The sequence below is a fragment of the Podarcis liolepis genome (genome assembly GCF_965112155.1).
Source record: "Podarcis liolepis genome assembly, chromosome: 2".
In the NCBI taxonomy this organism is placed as follows: Eukaryota; Metazoa; Chordata; class Lepidosauria; order Squamata; family Lacertidae; genus Podarcis; species Podarcis liolepis.
Genome location: NC_139555.1, coordinates 128,564,053 through 128,577,809, shown reverse-complemented (window position 1 = coordinate 128,577,809; position 13,757 = coordinate 128,564,053). Strand labels below are relative to the sequence as shown.

Genomic DNA, 13,757 nt, shown 5'->3' with positions numbered 1-13,757 from the left:
AGAAAAGCTAAAATATTAAAAGAGATTAAAATTACTTCAGCTTCCTAATGCTTTTAGCAGGTGCCTGAAAAGTGTCTAGCAAAGGCATGTGCTTTATTGCAAGAGGCGGGGAGTTCCAAAGGGCAGGTGCTGCCACACTAAGCCACGCAGTGCTGGAAGGGGGGTGAAAGGCAAGCGGCCAGCCTGGCAGGGTTGTGGAAGGAGGAGCTCCTGGGAGGAAAGGAGGTGCCGTGGAAATGCCATTCTAGAAGTAAGGAGCCTCCGTCTCTCACGCCTCCTCCAAACCAGAGCCAGGCGTGTGTGTGAGTGTAAACATCTAGAGTGAGGGGGGGAAGTATTTGATCCCCTGCTAAATTTGGGTTTTTTGCCCTCTGATGAAGAGGGCTAGTCCACAATTTTAATGGTAGGTTTATTGTAGCTGTGAGAGACAGAATAACAACTGAGAAACCCAGAAGACAAAAGTCAAAGATTGATGAGGTTTATTATTTTTTTTGTTCTTGTTCCTACTTTTCTATCTTTTATTTATTCCCAATATCATCCCGATCTTAATCCTTTATCTTATCTTGACAGCCACTGGTATGCAACTTTCATCATAATTAACAGATCTATATGTAATTTAACATGCAAGATGAAATTTTTGTTCTTCTTGTTGTCCCTCAATTGTTTTCGGTGCAGTCCCTCCTCAGAAGGCCCTATTTCATTCCATCGTCTTACCTTCCAGGACTGATATTTTCTGTCTTCCAGATTTCCTTTGTTTAGTTAAAATTAAGACATGTAATGTATTTTAATGGACTGATATTTTCCCAAGCCGAAGAATCTTCTGTAAGAGACCACACTGTGCGATAGATTTCACAGTTAATACTTGTTCGGTTCCTCTACACTCCAAGCTTGCTCCCCCTGGGCCCTAAGGGAAGCTTACAAAGATCAAAGATTCACCTTCACTTTTATAAATCCATATGTGACAAAAGTCCATGCAAGCAGATGGACTTTCACTGTATTCCTATGGAAGGAAATGGAGTTTGAGCTTTGAGGATCGGCTAAGGCTTTGGCAGGACGCCAGATTGTTATTGAGTTGGACGGAAGGAGAAGCTGGAGTCTTGCCAGAGCTTTGGCGGGACGCCAAATTACTCTCTATCTAGACTCAAACAATAACAAAAAAGGGAGAGAAGATGGCGTGTGACGCAGTTGAAATTACAGGCTCATTCTCTGGTAAGACTGTATTTCAACAAAGTCTCTCCATATCTTCAAACAAGCTGATACCTTGCCAATAATAATTAAAGCCCTCCACAAAGGACCGCGCCATTAAACATCAAATTCTCTAGTTTTTTAAATGAAGTTTCACTTGCATTCCATTTAATTAATTGACTCTTTCTCCATGAGGCTTGCCAAATCATGAAGTAGGTGTCAGTACTGCAGTGTTTCATTCTTTCATTGCAGTGTGACACTGTGCCTTTAATTGCCTAATTACCTAATGTATTGTTGTGTGAGAACGGGAATGATTTCTATATCTCCTCCTCCTCCCCTCTGGTCCTTGCATCTGGCTTTTGCTGAAGGATACGGCTGCGTGAGTCAGCTCGTCGCTCTGTGGACTTCTTATCTTCTCGATGCTGCTTTCCAGCCAGAGTCTGCTTCTGCTGTACTCTGCTACTACGGGCGAAGTTCCTCACCATTTGGACAAGTGAGGGAGGGCGTTGGCCCAACAGTAGCAAGGATGAAAAAAGATGAGACGCTCATCTCACATCTTCTGTACCAGAGCGACAAAAGTCCTTTGGAGGTCTTTAAGCAGAGGCTTGACAACCATATGTCAGGAGTGCTCTGATGGTGTTTCCTGCTTGGCAGGGGGTTGGACTCGATGACCCTTGTGGTCTCTTCCAACTCTATGATTCTATGATTTTATGATTCTTTCAAAGTCCGAATTCAAATCTTTGTTGAAAAACAGGAATGCTCCCGCTCATGGCGTTGGCATTAGAGATTTTCCAATTCGTGCAATGCTAAACAGTCAGCGCCCCTGTCTCCACTGTAGTGAGCGGCAGATATCGGACGGCGTGCGGGTGAAGGCACGTGCGCCCCATCCATGCGGGGTTCAACAGGGATAATTACCCCCAGATTCACCTTGTTTAATTGCACGACTAGGGTCCGGTGTCCTGGGAAAGCAGCCAAACGCCATAGGCCATCACACCGGAAGTCTTCTCCAAAGTCTTTTTTTATATTTTCTCTCTGATAGTAAGAGCTGACAGTGAAAAGGAACTCTCTCTGAAGGGGGTGGACCTTCATTGGGGGTTTTAAGAAGTTGGATGGCCATCTGCCATGGGTGCTTGAAATGAGATTTCTGGAGGGGGTTGGACTAGATTCTGAATCTATAAATCTATACTTCACCCTGGTGTGAGATCTTAAATTGACTTTTTAACAAGTGAAATTTTATACACATTCCGTGTGCTGATATGCTTTCAACCCTGTATGAATTATTTGGTGGGCCATTGTCAGGGGTTCAGGAGCAGAGGCAAGGGCAAGGGAGGAAACAGAGAGCGAGGGGGAGGAGGCAGAAGAAAAGATGAGTGATGACGACGACCCGAGATCTCCGAGTCTTTCCAGTGAATCAGAAGATTCACAGAAAGGAGCACCAGTGGCCAGGGCAAGGGGGGAGCCTAGGGGGACACCCCAGGAAGAAAGGGCCAGAGGGGACTCAGAGGGGAGCAGTTGGAAATCGGGACCAGCGTCACCGCCAGAGAGCAGGGGAGAGGAAGGGCGCCAGGTATCAAGCGCTGGCAGCTCACAACAGGAGGGAGGGCACGAGTCAAGAGTGGCCACACCTCCATCGGGGAGCGAAGAAACGGTCAGACGGAAAGTGGAAGGTTGGGCGCGCACGCCAAGTTCAAATGCACAGGAAGGTGGCGCAGTAAGCAGCCCGGAAAGGGAGCCAGGTCCTAAAGCCCGGCGCAAGGAGACAGGAGGGTCCGGGGGGTCGGCGTCAGAAGAATCCCGGAAGGAAGAGACCCCGGGGGGCAGAGGGACCCAGAGAAGAACAGTCAGGCGGAAAAGGTGGAGTAAGGCTAGGATATTAAGTTGGTGTACAAGGGGCGGAGACTCAGACAGAGCTTCGCCGGTCTAACCCATAAGACGTAGAGTTGCACGCAGCAGCTTGAGAATGGAAACTGTAACTCAATAAAGACTTTTACTAAATGATCGCTGGCTAGCGTGATCCTCTGTGAGCTAGGATCTGGAAGCAGCTCTGACAGCCATGAATGAATCTTTTTCCACATTCCAAACACTAAATCGTTTTCTCTCTTGTATGGATTCTTTGATGGGAAGTGAGATTGGTGCTTTGACTGAAGCTCTTCCCACATTCCAAGCACTGATAGGGTTTCTCCCCTGTATGAATTCTTTGATGGGAAGTGAGCTTGGGGCCCTCCCGGAAGCTTTTCCCACATTCAAAGCACTGATAGGGTTTCTCCCCTGTATGAATTCTTTGATGGGAAGTGAGACTATCCTTCCGACTGAAGCCTTTTCCACATTCGAAGCACTGATAGGGTTTTTCCCCTGTATGAATTCTTTGATGAGAAGTGAGATTCCCCTCCTGACTGAAGCGCTTCCCACATTCTGAGCACTGATAGGGTTTCTCCCCTGTATGAATTCTGTGATGGGAAGAGAGTGTGGCACTTTGACTGAAGCTCTTTCCGCATTCCAAGCACTGATAGGGTTTCTCACCTGTATGAATTCTTTGATGGGAAGTGAGCTTGTGGCCCTCCCGGAAGTTTTTCCCACATTCCAAGCACATATAGGGTTTCTCCCCTGTATGAATTCTTCGATGGGAAGTCAGATCACCACTCTGACGAAAGCTCTTTCCACATTCCAAGCACTGATAGGGTTTTTCCCCTGTGTGAACTCTTTGATGGGAAGTCAGATCACCACTGAGACGAAAGCTCTTTCCACATTCCAAGCAGTGATACGGTTTCTCTCCTGTATGAAGTCTTTGATGGGAAGTGAGAGCACCACTCAGACGAAAGCTCTTTCCACATTCGAAGCACTGATAGGGTTTCTCCCCTGTATGAATTCTTTGATGGGAAGTGAGACTATCCTTCCGACTAAAGCCCTTTCCACAATCCAAGCACTGATAGGGTTTCTCCCTTGTATGAATTCTTTGATGAAAAGTGAGATTCACCCACTTACCGAAGCTCTTTCCACATTCCAAGCACTGATAGGGTTTCTCCCCTGTATGAATTCTTTGATGGGAAGTGAGATCACCACTCAGACGAAAGCTCTTTCCACATTCCAAGCAGTGATAGGGTTTCTCCCCTGTATGAATTCTTTGATGAGAAGTGAGATTAGTCTCCTGACTGAAGTGCTTCCCACATTCCAAGCACTGATAGGGTTTCTCCCCTGTATGAATTCTGTGATGGGAAGTGAGGTGACCCTTCCGATTGAAGCTCTTTCCACATTCCAAGCACTGATACGGTTTCTCCCCTGTATGAATTCTTTGATGAGAAGCGAGATTCTGGCAGTGACTAAAGTTCTTCCCACATTCCAAGCACTGATACGGTTTCTCCCCTGTATGAACTCTTTGATGGGAAGTGAGATTCCCCCAGTGACTGAAGCTCTTTCCACATTCCAAGCAATTATATGGTTTCTCCCCTGTATGAACTCTTTGATGCAAAGTGAGATTACCCTTTTTATTGAAGCTCTTTCCACATTCTCTGCACTGATACAATTTCTCCCTACTCTGTGTTCTTTTGTGTGAAGTGAGGGTATTCCTTCGAATGAAGCTCTTTCTTTGATGGGAGTTGGACTGGGAACTCTGACGGATGTTCTCTCCACACTCTGAATATTTATATGACTTCTCTTCTATGTGGATTCTGTTGTGGTTCCCCTTGTTCTTCCCTTCTGATTCATCACCATCTGCAATGAAGAGAGATGCTAATTAGAGTCTCAGGAGGAAATGGGAGCTCCAGATTATTGAACAATGTTAATGAATGCTTGTGACAGAAGAAGAACTGAAGAGAATAAGATGTGTGGCCGTCCAATAGTTTTCACTGTTTTTGTTTCCTGGTATTAACTGAGATATTGCTTGGCTTTTATCTGGGATGGATATTTTTGTGGCTCAATCATGGAATCCACTCCATCTCCAATCACAACATGTTATGATCCAACAGGGATCCTTACTGAGAGAGTCCATGATCCCATGATTCTCCTTCTTGACTTCTCCTTGACCTCCCCTGTGTGAGTGCCTGAGGGCCCTGCTCTTGCCACTTACCACCTGGCCCGGGGCGGGGCCTGAAGCCTCCAAAGGACTGCTCTGCTGCCCAGGAGGACTCCCCTGTGTGAGTGCCTGAGGGCCCTGCTCTTGCCACTAACAACCTGGCCCAGGGCGGGGCCTGAAGCCTCAAAAGGACTGCTCTGCTGCCCAGGAGGACTCCCTTGTGTGAGTGCCTGAGGGCCCTGCTCTTGCCACTAACAACCTGGCCCAGGGCGGGGCCTGAAGCCTCAAAAGGACTGCTCTGCTGCCCAGGAGGACTCCCTTGTGTGAGTGCCTGAGGGCCCTGCTCTTGCCACTCACCATCTGGCCTAAGGCGGGGCCTGAGAGGCTTCACAAGGACGGTTGCTGTTACTGCTGCTGCTGCCCAGGAGGGCTACCTCTGAAGGTGACGTGGAAACTACAACTAATCCAGAATGCGGCAGCTAGACTGGTGACTGGGAGCGGCCGCCGAGACCATATAACACCGGTCTTGAAAGACCTACATTGGCTCCCAATACGTTTCTGAGCACAATTCAAAGTGTTGGTGCTGACCTTTAAAGCCCTAAACAGCCTTGGTCCAGTATATCTGAAGGAGTGTCTCTACCCCCATCGTTCAGCCCAGACACTGAGGTCCAGCACCAAGGGCCTTCTGGTGGTTCCCTCACTGCGAGAAGCCAAGTTACAGGGAACCAGGCAGAGGGCCTTCTCGGTAGTGGCGCCCTCCCTGTGGAATGCCCTCCCACCAGATGTCAAAGAGAACAACGACCAGACTTTTAGAATACATCGGAAAGCGGCACAGTTTAGGGAGGCTTTTAATGTTTGATGTAGTACAGTATTTTATTTTCTTATTTTATTTTTGGAAGTTGCCCAGAGTGGCTGGGGAAGCCCAGCCAGATGGGCGGGGTATAAATAATAAATTATTATTATTATTATTATTATTATTATTATTATTATTATTATTATTATTCTTTATGCTGAGCTCTCTGGTCAGGATCCAGCAACGTCCACGCCTCGTCTGTGAAACAATCAGCAACATCTTCACCTGAACATTCCCCATCAGAAGCTATCTCAATCTGGTTGGTCTAAATTTAAATTTATACGTAAATCTCTTTCTTCACTTTGAACCCCCCCTCCCATTTTCATGATGAGACCAACTCTGTATTGTTTCATTGGTGACAGAAGAGGAATAATGACTATTACTCACTTAATCTAAGCACGACGGCCACAAGAGCTTCAGTCTAGGCATTTGGCTCTGCGATGTTGAATGTTCTCTGTGCTCTCCTGTTTCCCCTTTTTTTGTTTCAGCTGAAAGCAATTCATGCACCCAGGACTCATACACTGACCACTAATGATGAACTATATGTTATAGATACTCCTGCAAATTTTTTCTGCTATTTTACATAGAAATGACATGAGCTTGGTCTACAGAGAGCCAGTGTGGTGTAGTGGTTAAGAGCGGTAGTCTCGTAATCTGGGGAACCGGGTTCGCGTCTCCGCTCCTCCACCTGCAGCTGCTGGGTGACCTTGGGCCAGTCACACTTCTCTGAAGTCTCTCAGCCCCACTCACCTCACAGAGTGTTTGTTGTGGGGGAGGAAGGGAAAGGAGATTGTTAGCCGCTTTGAGACTCCTGAAGGGGAGTGAAAGGCGGGATATCAAATCCAAACCCCAAACCCTACATGTTTTATTATTCCTATGTTCCTTGTTTTTAAAAGCAAATAAAAAGTTATTCCAAAAAGAAAAGAAAATAATAATAATACACGGAGGCCTCATCTGCGTTCAATCTGCAAAGCAGGATCAGGTTCCTTTAAAGACTCGTGGCTTCTAGTGCTGCGCGACGGATCAGTGTTGGACATTGTAAGGCATTCAGATCACAGAACTGATTTTAGACATTTTGAGCTGCCAATACATCACGTTGGCCGGGAAGCTGTGATGTATTCCTAGCTCAAATTGCCTGCAGATGACAAAGGCGCAGGCAGGCAGGCAGGTGGAGGAGCCCAAAAAGGTGCTCCCCTTCTCCATCTCCATCCGCCTGCCTGCCTCCCCCCACCCCCAAGCTGAGCAAGCCCCAATTTCTCTCTGGCTCCATCCATCCAGGTCCCCATCTCCCCTCCCCTGGGACTCACCAGATCTCTCAGAGGTCCCTGGCAGGTAACACTCAGAGGTTGTGGGGAGGGATGCAGGAGACAGCCGGACCAGGTCAACCGTCCATCTTCCCCCTTCCATCCTTGCTAGCTTTGCAGGATCCGTCTCTTTCATCCTTCCTGAGGAGTCAATGAGCCAAAAGAAGCTGCAGGGTCCTGGGAGAGAGGAAGAAGCAAAGGGAGCCTCAGAGGCCCTGCAGGGATTCTCCTGCCCTAGATATTCTACTGCCCCTGGAGAAGCACAAATGGGGCAGCCCCTTCTCATCAGAAGCCCCATTTGTAAACATCTCCAGTGCTTGCAGTTTCCCCTGTTTGCTCCTCACCCCACTTCGTAAGGCTGACATGTTCTGCACAGTAGTGACCTGAGAGTAGATACCATTGAATTCAATGGGGCTTATGGACAGAACTTGGTGCCAAAACCAGTCCCCATCCTGTCCCCAAGCCTTGGCCGATCATCAAAACTAAACTCCATTTCCTTCCATAGGAATACAGTGAAAGTTTGAGGCTTTAAATCCATTTCAATTTTGTCACATAGTTTGCTTTTCTGTTGTAATCCATAAATACAATCCCATTCTCTTGTATCTCCTCTTGCTTTTTATCAGTTTGTTAGCATTCGGGGTGTGCGTGCTGCCGAATCATTTATGTTACAAACATGATATATATATAAAGAAAGAAAGAAAGAAAGAAAGGGTAAAGGCTCCCCGCTCCCCAACAACATACATTTTTCATCAATAGAAGTCTTCTTTCCAGTTCAAATTGTTTCGGCTTTGTATCTAAATTTAGTGGTTTATTATCTTGGTCCATTTGTTCCAGCACGCAGCTTGAATAAAGGACAATTACCCTCAAATCATCTGTTTATTCTTTGCTAACGATCTCTGCTATCGTGGGAGCAGCATCCATTAAGGCAGACCGGAACCAGAAGCCTCAAAAGCCCCATTTCTAAGCAATTTCAGCTCTTTGCTCCTCACCCCACTTTGCAAGGCTGGCATGGTCTGCACAGTAATGACCTGAGAGTAGATCCCATTGAACTAATTGGGGCTTATGGACAGAACTTGGTGCCAAAACCAGTCACCATACTGTCCCTAAGCCTGAAAACTGCAAGCCCAGAGCATGGGCAGAAAACAGACGAGTAGCTAATGTAACATGTAATGTAACAAGTGGCCCCATGCTTGGTGCTTTCTATGGAGAGTCCTCTTGACGCTCTTTGAGCTCTCTCATTGCAAGCCAGGCAGATGTTGTGGCCATATTTGCCTCTTGCATGGGGACCAAATCTTCGGGGAAGCTTTTCATCTCCAATTGATAGGAAAGAGGGTTCATTAACCTGCTGTGGGGGGAGGTGGCTTTTCAGCCCATCAATTCAACTCATGCTGGAATATCTGGTGGGCTGGATCTGGAGCACAAAGGGTCAAGTTCTACTTGCATGAGCCCTTGTGTTCCTTCTTCAAACTCATTAGGCAGGAACGTCAGAGGTCCAATCTGGAGAATATTTCATTCTGGGCTACTTATGGCAGAGCACAGAAGGCATGCAATCCATTCTTTTTAGTTCTGTCAGTAAGGTCATTCCCCTTATTCCTCAAGTGCAAGGACCCTGGGCTGTCTGAGTTATGGGGTTCCTTGGGGTCCAGGTCAGCTGGCTAGTCAGGATTGTCACCTGCAGAGTATATGTCAACTAAAGGACAATAGTCTGCCTTGGATTGAGGACTTTTTGGAGGTGTTGCTGAATGTGGAAGCAGAGGAGCTTGTGATGCCACATTCTGGAATAATCTTGAGACTGATACACCACTCCTCCTCAGATATTCTCTGTGCTTAGACACCATCTTCACAAACTTTACGCTCCTCTTGTGACAAGATTTCCAAAGGCTTAGGGTAGCTTGAGAGAAGTAGCTTTTTTTGAGACAGAACCCATTTCCAATTCTTGTTTATGAAAACCCTCTTCCTTGTTGGTTTGGTTTTGGCTTCTGACAGGACATCAGAGCATTTGATAACCTTGCATATCGTTTCATATTGATATAGGGATCTGGTGTGCAGATTCTAGCATAGTTCAAGCTTCTTAGTGTTCTGTCTGGACCCAGAGCATGAGCTGCTCTTAAGTAAGTTAAAAAGTATTTTCAAGTCAACTTTTTAATATTGCACTATTTTTTAAATTTTTAACATTTTTGCTCTTCTTTGTACTTATAGACCTCCTTTTGCCATGTGGACGAATCAAACCTCCCTTATTGATCTATTTTTAATGGTAGGGAAAGAGAAATTGTTGTATTATCTGGTTCCACAGACTCTGCTAGATTTTTTCCAGAAGGTTTTACAAATACCTATCAGGATGGTAATAACTTTATTACAGTCAGCCAAAAAGGATTTTAAGTGTTCCATGTCCTCTCTTAGTACGACAAGCCACCCAATGACTGATAGTCCCTCTTTGGTCCCAGAAGTTTGGGAGTTGCAGTCTTTTATACTTGCTTTAATTTTGAAATTTGCTTTCAGATTAGTTCCTCTACTTGTTTAGCCTGGATTTGGCCTTGAGTCGCTTGAGCTCCTGGTCTCAGTGCCAGAGATGACTTAGCAGTTGAGCTGCCTGGGCCCCAAACCTCTTTCTGCTCATCCTCAGAGCTGCTGAGAGATCCTATAAGGTCAGTAATAGGATCTGGCTCCTGCTGTTTCTTAGCCACCTCCTCATTTCCTTATTCACATAAAATTGAGCAATTTTTGCTTGCACTTTCTTCAGAGAAGCTCTCTTTAGAGGAGGGTCTGTGGCACTTGGGGAGAGAACATGCATTTTGTAACTACTCTGGGTCAACACTGTCTTTCCCCTTAATTCCTCATCAAGTTTCCTGATACCGGTTATACCATTTTCTGAAATTCTGTGATCATCCTTGCTGTGATTTATTGAATGGAAACTGAGACTGGTTTTCCAGGTGAAGCTTTTTCCAAACACTCCCCTGTATGAAGTTGAGAATGGGGCTGCGAAGGAAGCTTTCCTCACATTTCAAGCACTAATTTCTTCCCCCCGTTAGTTCTTTCATGTGAAGTGAGGCTCTCCTTCTGAACGAAGAGCTTTCCTTGATGGGAAGTGGACTGGGAGCTCTGACTGAAAGTCTCTCCACACTCTGAATATTTATATGGTTTCTCCATTGTGTGGATTCTCTTGGTTGTCTCCCTTTTTCTTCCTCTCCAATTCACCACCTACAATCTGCTGTTATATGGCAGTATTATTATTATTATTATTATTATTATTATTATTAAGTTTAGGCTGATGAAGAAATTGAGCCTGAAATGATTGAACAATGCAAATGACTGCTTGTGAAAGAGGAAGAAGGGAAATGAATTGCTGCCTTTTTTGAGAAGAAATTTTGAGAAAATTTGACAGGATGTACCTCCACATCCTTGAGATCTCTGAAGCCTACACTGAAGAAGGTCTGGGCAGCTCAGAGCAGCCTCATCCTGGTTGGAAAAGGCAGGACTGGTGGAAGAATATTCCCAGACAGAACAGGAGATGCATCTCCTACTGAGAGTTGTGGGTGTGTTAACATCTCAGGTGCTGCAGGGGGCGCTATGGGGCTCCCTTAAAATAGAAGAGGTTTGTCCTTCAGAGATCCGTATGGAATTTCAAAACTGATCTTATGATCCAGCAGGGAGCCTTACCAGAGAGGCCACGATCCCAGGATTCTCCTCCTTGACTTCCTTCTGCAGAGCTCTCTGGTCAGGATCCAGCAAAGCCCAGTCCTCCTCTGGGAAAGGAACAGCTACGTCTTCAAAGCACACTGGACCCTAAGGGAAAAAGGGAGAAGAAAGATGATCTTCTAAACATTGCTCTGTTCTTTTCTGCCTCTTAATAGCTGCATTGTTTTAATACTATTCTTTTCCTTCATGCTTATTTCAGTATCTTACTGGAACAATTTTGTTGTGTATTTTAATGATGGGTCTTAATCCTTGTATAAATGTGGCCAGCATGACTAAGCCACTTCTGGCGAACCAGAGCAGCACACGGAAACGCCATTTACCTTCTGCTGGAGTGGTACTGTTACCGGGAAAATCCGCGGGCTCCCTTGGACAAAAACAAAGACACAACCAGGATAACTTGGAGCAAAACAGCAGCCTGTAGGCTTGGCCTTTATTGAACTGTTGCAACAGGGTGCTCCCCTCACTTGCAGGAGAGAGGAAGGACCCAGAAAGATGGTGTGCAAGGCCTTATAAAGACTTTTGAAATTGCCACCCTGTAGGTCAAGCCCACCCCCAGAAACATCATGCATACATCACAGAAAGGAGGGGTTGAGGGAGGGGTGGTGATGGTAACCTGAGTGTCCTGTCCCCTGGCTGGTTCCCCCTTGAGTACTTTCCAGGTGACAGAGGGGAGTTTGCAGTTCCCTGCCCCCAGAAGGAAGATCTGATCATTGTCCTTTATTCCAGTCCGTGCTGAATCCACTCCCATATGCAAGTTCTTTGTGATCTTGATGGTCTTCTGTCTGGGACCATCGGGGTTGGCATAGCAACTGGGCAGGGCTCCTGTGGATGTGCTGGGATGGTGAAGGGATTATGGCTGCCCTGTATCAAACCTTCCCCATTTTGTAGTCCTTCCTTCATGGAGTCAAATAAAAGTGGAACAGTGTGATACGGACCGGGAAAGGGGGGGGGGTACCTCCTTCCCCCTTCTCCTTTGAACAACCGAGGCGATGACCTCGAGGGTGCCCACAATACACCCACCCTCAGCCCCCTCACCGTTACACAAGCACCACACGTCTCCCGTCTCCCCCCTTTTCCTTCTTTCTTTCTGGAGCGAAATAAGCTCAAATATATGAACATGTCCTCCTATTTCTTCCTATGGCTATTCGCGCTCCATTCTTAGAACGGGTAGACCTGGCGTTCCAGCTTCTCCGCTAATTCCTATGGCTGCGCCTTAGCCAATCACAGCCATGCATTTATCCTGCACGAGCTAGCTCACGGAGCCCTTGCACGCCTCGTTGAGCCTACTGACAAGCTGCTGACGGCCCCCCACGGCGAGAACAATGGATCCGAAACCAAGGGCCTCATAAAGCTGTCAAAATGTATCCATTCTTGCTACAATGTATCCATTTTGTTTCCACTTTCAATCACCGATACGGAATAGGTCAGACAGCATAGGAAACCTTAGGAAACCTTTAGAAATTGATATAAAATCAACCGTAACTCCGATTTCTTTCCTTTTGGTGTCATTCAACTCGGCTCCCTATGGACTCCATGATGCTGCCCCTACCTCCATGATCCCCTGAGCGACAGGTCACGTACTCAGGAAGACCTTAATCCTGTCAGATCGTTCTGCCATACCCTTCCTCCGGGCGATGCCAGGTGGCAGACGATGCATATCTCCGCCATTGTCTTCCCATCACCTGTACTCAGGAAACGCTTATCTGTGTTTATCTGTGCATATCTCTTACTCTGCATATTTCCCCCTCCCTTCCTGAAATGTTAATCCATGTAATCCCACCTTCCTGTAATGTATTCATGATGTAACCTGGAAAACCCAGCCTTCTTTTAATGTATTCATGACGTTTTGTCGCACTGTATTCTGGGACTTGGAGGGAACTTTTAAAAGTTTATGTCGCCCCATGCTCGGGGTTCAATTCCACTTTGAACCTGTTGCGCAATAAACTCGGATCTTCGCATTTTGCTCCTGCGTCCGGCTGAGCTTCCTTTTCTTCCGCTAGAATCCACGGACTTGGTCCGATTGGCTGGGTGGCAGGGTAAATACGCACCCAGATTTTCCGTAACAGCTTGGCGCCCAACGTGGGGCTGAGCGGTTCTCCCGGGTTGCTGACCGGGGGCCCCGAATTCTTCAGCCGGCTGCGGGCCAATTTGCCCGAGAAGACCCTTTTGGACCTCCGACCATCTCCCGGGCGGTAATCAACAGCCCCAGGAGTTCAGCCGGGGAGCAAAAGGGATCCAGCCGGCTTATTCATCGATCCCGGGATCGGATCGACGTAGAAGACGCGTGAGTATAGGAAAATCCAGTGCACTGGTGGGAAGGGGTGGAAGTCTCCTGGCAACCGAATTCTCTGCCCTCCTCTCTATCGTGCCTTCTTGTCTTTCTCTTGGTCCAGTCGGTGAGAGAGATCGTGGACCGCTGCTCGACCCGAAAGGGGGGTTCTGAGCTCTATCTCTTTATCTAAACTCTCTAGCCAGCCGCACCAATTGGGAGCCCGAAGGGTAAGACGGAGAGATCCGACTTGAAAGATAGCCGACTCTCCGCAAACGGGTATCCCAGTTGAAAGCAAGGGGTTGGAGCTCTCTTTCCGATCTTCCCGAGCGTCCTTTCTAGGGGGCAGGAAGTGGTCTTGCTTTCTATCCCAATCCCAGCCGCACCGGTCGGGCTACGTGCCACGTGTATCGTAAGCCCGCTTCCGAAAGCAAGGGGGAT

General features: G+C 47.0%; 3 protein-coding genes across 4 annotated transcripts in view; all 3 read right to left on the bottom strand.

The window, feature by feature from the left end:
* Window positions 1-11,964, bottom strand: part of LOC310702288 (uncharacterized protein) — a 165,169-nt gene extending 153,205 nt beyond the window's left edge. Inside the window, exons 1-2 of one of the 2 annotated variants that reach the window (XM_083493694.1) lie at window positions 11,009-11,964; window positions 7,355-7,528 (exon numbers count right to left, since the gene is read on the bottom strand). In XM_083493694.1, coding sequence (XP_083349820.1) covers window positions 7,355-7,487 — 133 coding nt within the window. In that variant the 5' untranslated portion in view covers window positions 7,488-7,528; window positions 11,009-11,964. The remainder of the gene's footprint in view (window positions 1-7,354; window positions 7,529-11,008) is intronic. The other variant, XM_083493695.1, reaches the window with a different exon arrangement.
* LOC310702297 (uncharacterized protein) overlaps window positions 1-13,757 on the bottom strand; it is a 636,573-nt gene that overhangs the window by 240,472 nt on the left and 382,344 nt on the right. The window lies entirely within an intron of this gene.
* On the bottom strand, window positions 3,023-5,185 carry LOC310702300 (uncharacterized protein). Its single transcript, XM_083493728.1, has 2 exons — window positions 5,158-5,185; window positions 3,023-4,893 (listed from the first exon to the last, which is right to left on the bottom strand). Exons 1-2 carry the CDS (start codon window positions 5,168-5,170, stop codon window positions 3,269-3,271), a joined length of 1,638 nt encoding a protein of 545 aa, XP_083349854.1. The 5' UTR covers window positions 5,171-5,185; the 3' UTR covers window positions 3,023-3,268.